The 3,473-nt window shown below is 33.3% G+C and overlaps 1 protein-coding gene across 1 annotated transcript in view; it reads right to left on the bottom strand.

Moving 5' to 3' along the window:
* The window catches only part of LOC106682507 (cationic amino acid transporter 2), a 42,462-nt gene that overhangs the window by 27,730 nt on the left and 11,259 nt on the right, over nucleotides 1-3,473 (bottom strand). The window contains exon 3 of the mRNA XM_014423403.2: nucleotides 2,122-2,250. Coding sequence (XP_014278889.1) covers nucleotides 2,122-2,250 — 129 coding nt within the window. The remainder of the gene's footprint in view (nucleotides 1-2,121; nucleotides 2,251-3,473) is intronic.

The following is a 3,473-nucleotide window of genomic DNA, read 5'->3' as shown; positions in this document are numbered from 1 at the left end:
GAAGGATGATAATCAAAAATACAATTAATGACTATTAAGTATTACTGAACTTAGTCATATTAATGCAGATTTATTATTTGCTGCGATCTATTTCTATCTATTTCCCATGTTATTTACTGAAATTAATTAAAATAACTGAATAAATATTATGTTTTGTAATTTATCTCAATAATTAAAACTGTAACAGCAGAACACAGATTAGGAGTATTCATGATGTATTAAATGTAAAACATACTAAATGTATTCATTCTGTTTTAACATGCTGAATGTTAAAAGTATAAGATTGTGAGCAGCCGAATTTAAAGTCCATGTCATATGTTACACGCAGAGAAGCACCTAGCGGATATTTTTAGGTAACTTTGTAATTTTATTCATTACTTTATTAGAGTATTTAAAACGTCCAAAATAAAAGCACCACGAACTACTAGTAACTAACCTATCAAAACGACATCAGACAAAATGGTGTGGAGCTCAGGTGTTCTGGTGCGTGACATCATTCTCCATCAGACCTTTTAACAGACTCTCAACCATATTAAATTTTATATCATTATAACATGCTAAAAGAAGGGCCGAAAATTTCATTGAATTTTAAGAACAGAAAAAGAAAACTTTATTTTGGCAAAATTTAATTTCTTTCTTTTGTATCAATTTAAATTTTAGTTTGTTTATTTAGATTTATTATTTCACTTTAAGTCATGTTATAAATATAATCTAAAGTTAATTCTACACCTTTACTGAAATCTATCCAAACAATCCACTAATTCTACATTCGAATTCCAATAAAGTCCACTTATTGTCATTCATTATATAACTAGCCTCAAAATCGATTTTTTGTTCCTGGATAATATTTAGCTCACACTATTGATCATTAATCAGTCATCAATACAACTAGGTATTGTTTGCCTCACGCTCAATATAATATAGAAATAACATCGAAAGTATTCCAAGTAAACCACAATGGTTCCTATTCATCCCTCTATTCTCAGTCCGCTGGTGTTCCGCAAGGTAGTATACTCGGTCCTATCCTTTACCCCGTCTCTAAAGCTGACATCCCAACCAATACTAACACTATTCTCACCATGTATGCCGATGACAATCCCATATTACAGCCCTCGAAGAATAGTGTTGTAATTGGAAGATTAAAATAAATTCCATCAAATCACATTTGCCCTTCGTCGTAAACCCACCGAATGCCCTACACTCTCCTTTAATAATGTTGATATTACCCCTGTCGAACCGATCCGCTACATTGGACTACATCTGGACAAACGACAAGCCTGGATCCCTCACACAAGACTGAAAAGACAGGAAACTGCGTCGATTTAGACTATTACAGCACTTACTAGACAAACGGTCTAAACTCCCAATTTATTACAGAAGACTGATCTACATGACTGTAATAAGGCCAATCTGGACATATGGAGTTGAGCTTTGAGGCTCCACTAAACCTTCGAATTCCTCTCGTATCCAATCCTTACAATCCAAACTCCTTCGTAAAATCCTCAACGCTCCTGGCTTTGTCACAAATAAAATCATACATAAAGTCCTTAATGTTCCCTACGCAACCAATCTAGCCCGAACCAGATATCATTGCTTCCATTATAAACACCCTGACCACCAAAATATACCAGTTTCTAACTTTGCTTCTTCTTCCATCCTGACAATCCGCCGAGTTGCCTGAAAAGAAGATGGACACGCGACCTGCTAATGTAAAACGTCATTAGAATGTCACAAATGGGTAATTTCTCTACACACCTGTATCACTCCATTTTAACTGAAATCAAATTTACTAAATGTATTATAATGTACAGTTGTAAATAGCAATACATAAATAGTCAAACAGAGCTATCTAAGGATACTCGAGGAGCCAGATTGCATATAGTAGCCAGTAGGTAATAGTATAATACAGCAGTATAGAACCTATAAAGCCTCTCTTCGTATAAATATAGTAAAGAATCTTATACCGCACTTTTGTTGCATTTCTGTAACTCTCGAAATTGGTTTTATGCACAATGCGAATTAAGAATTGAAATGAAATAAATATCTTATGGCAACTGTATAAATAATTTAAGAACTCAACTCTGCTGGATTAAGATACTTTTATAAATATATATAGCTCACTTGTTGTGTAGGCGAAGATGAGATGCCACCCTACTAAGAAGGCGACGATCTCTCCGATGGTGCTGTAGCAGTAGTGGTAGTGAGCACCGACTGCGGGCATCAGGGCTGCCATCTCGGCGAAGCAGCCGGCTGTGGGGAAGCATAAAAATGAAGATATTTATAAACTGTTCTATACTGAAATCACCGTCAACGTATTTCTTCCTTCTGTTCGAATATTAGAATTATATAGTATCTGTAATTATAAATCGTGCCTTGGTTAAACTTAAATAATTTAAGGTTAAACGAAGTGAAACCAAATGCCATTGCAATAGTTTTCAGTTTCATACTCAGGTCGGTTACCAACGCTGCTACCATAATTCTAAACAACCACTGTAACATTTTCACTGTTTCTTTCTTTTTATGTCAGATTCCAAGAAACATATTCATTCATTAATAGAATCTGAATGAATAAAAAGAATGATTGAATAATAAAATAATTTTATTCAGGGGCAGAAATCCTTTGAATAATTACGCGGTTCAGACTAATGGTTATGTATCTGACGAAATATTTACGAGTACAATTCAAATGTTATCATTGAAATTAATCTTGTTGCTATGTATATTTACATTGACACAGTGGTTTGATTAAGAAGTAGATGAAGGAATAGGTGTTTAAAGATAAAAATGGAGAAATATTAGCGCATAGAGATGAGAAGAGAACTGAAGGAGGTTGCAGGAATGACGAAAGATTTGCAGAAGAAGGGTATATTATATAAGATAGTAGAGGGAGAGAAATACTTTATTCATCTATGCTGCCTAAATACATCAGGTTGCTATCTCACACAGCATACTTATCAATCCGTAATCGGACATATATAAATTACATATAATTACATGGTATAATAAAATAGAAAGAAAACAGTTTTTTTCCCTACAGTTTCCTTTTACAATCAATTTCAGTCTATAAACCAAATATAAACATTTCAATTCATTCCTTTTTTTTTTCTTTCCCTTTTCTGTTCCTTCAATTCCACTCTCCCGAATTTACTAGATCCTCTCCAGTGACCCGCTAAACAAATTCACTATTAGACGGCTATAATAAAAAGCTGGTTACAAGAAACACTTGAATGGATAAATAAGTTTAAAAAAAATAATAGTACTAATAAAATAAAATAATTTAATGAATAAATAAGTTAAAACACACAACATTGATTAAAGGACGAGTTGACTGGGACAAATTTCGTAATGATTTGGAAAACAAACTGGACTTAAAAACTCCACTTAAAACTAAACATGACATTGACGAAGCAATAAAAAACTTCACAGACTCTATAAGAATTTGCATACACGACAACACGACGACCAGTAAAATT

Source organism: Halyomorpha halys, unplaced genomic scaffold (genome assembly GCF_000696795.3).
Source record: "Halyomorpha halys isolate HHAL.00 unplaced genomic scaffold, Hhal_1.1 Scaffold419.1, whole genome shotgun sequence".
Taxonomy (NCBI): Eukaryota; Metazoa; Arthropoda; class Insecta; order Hemiptera; family Pentatomidae; genus Halyomorpha; species Halyomorpha halys.
Note: the sequence above shows the minus strand (reverse complement) of the source record. Positions and strands in the feature narration are given on the sequence as shown.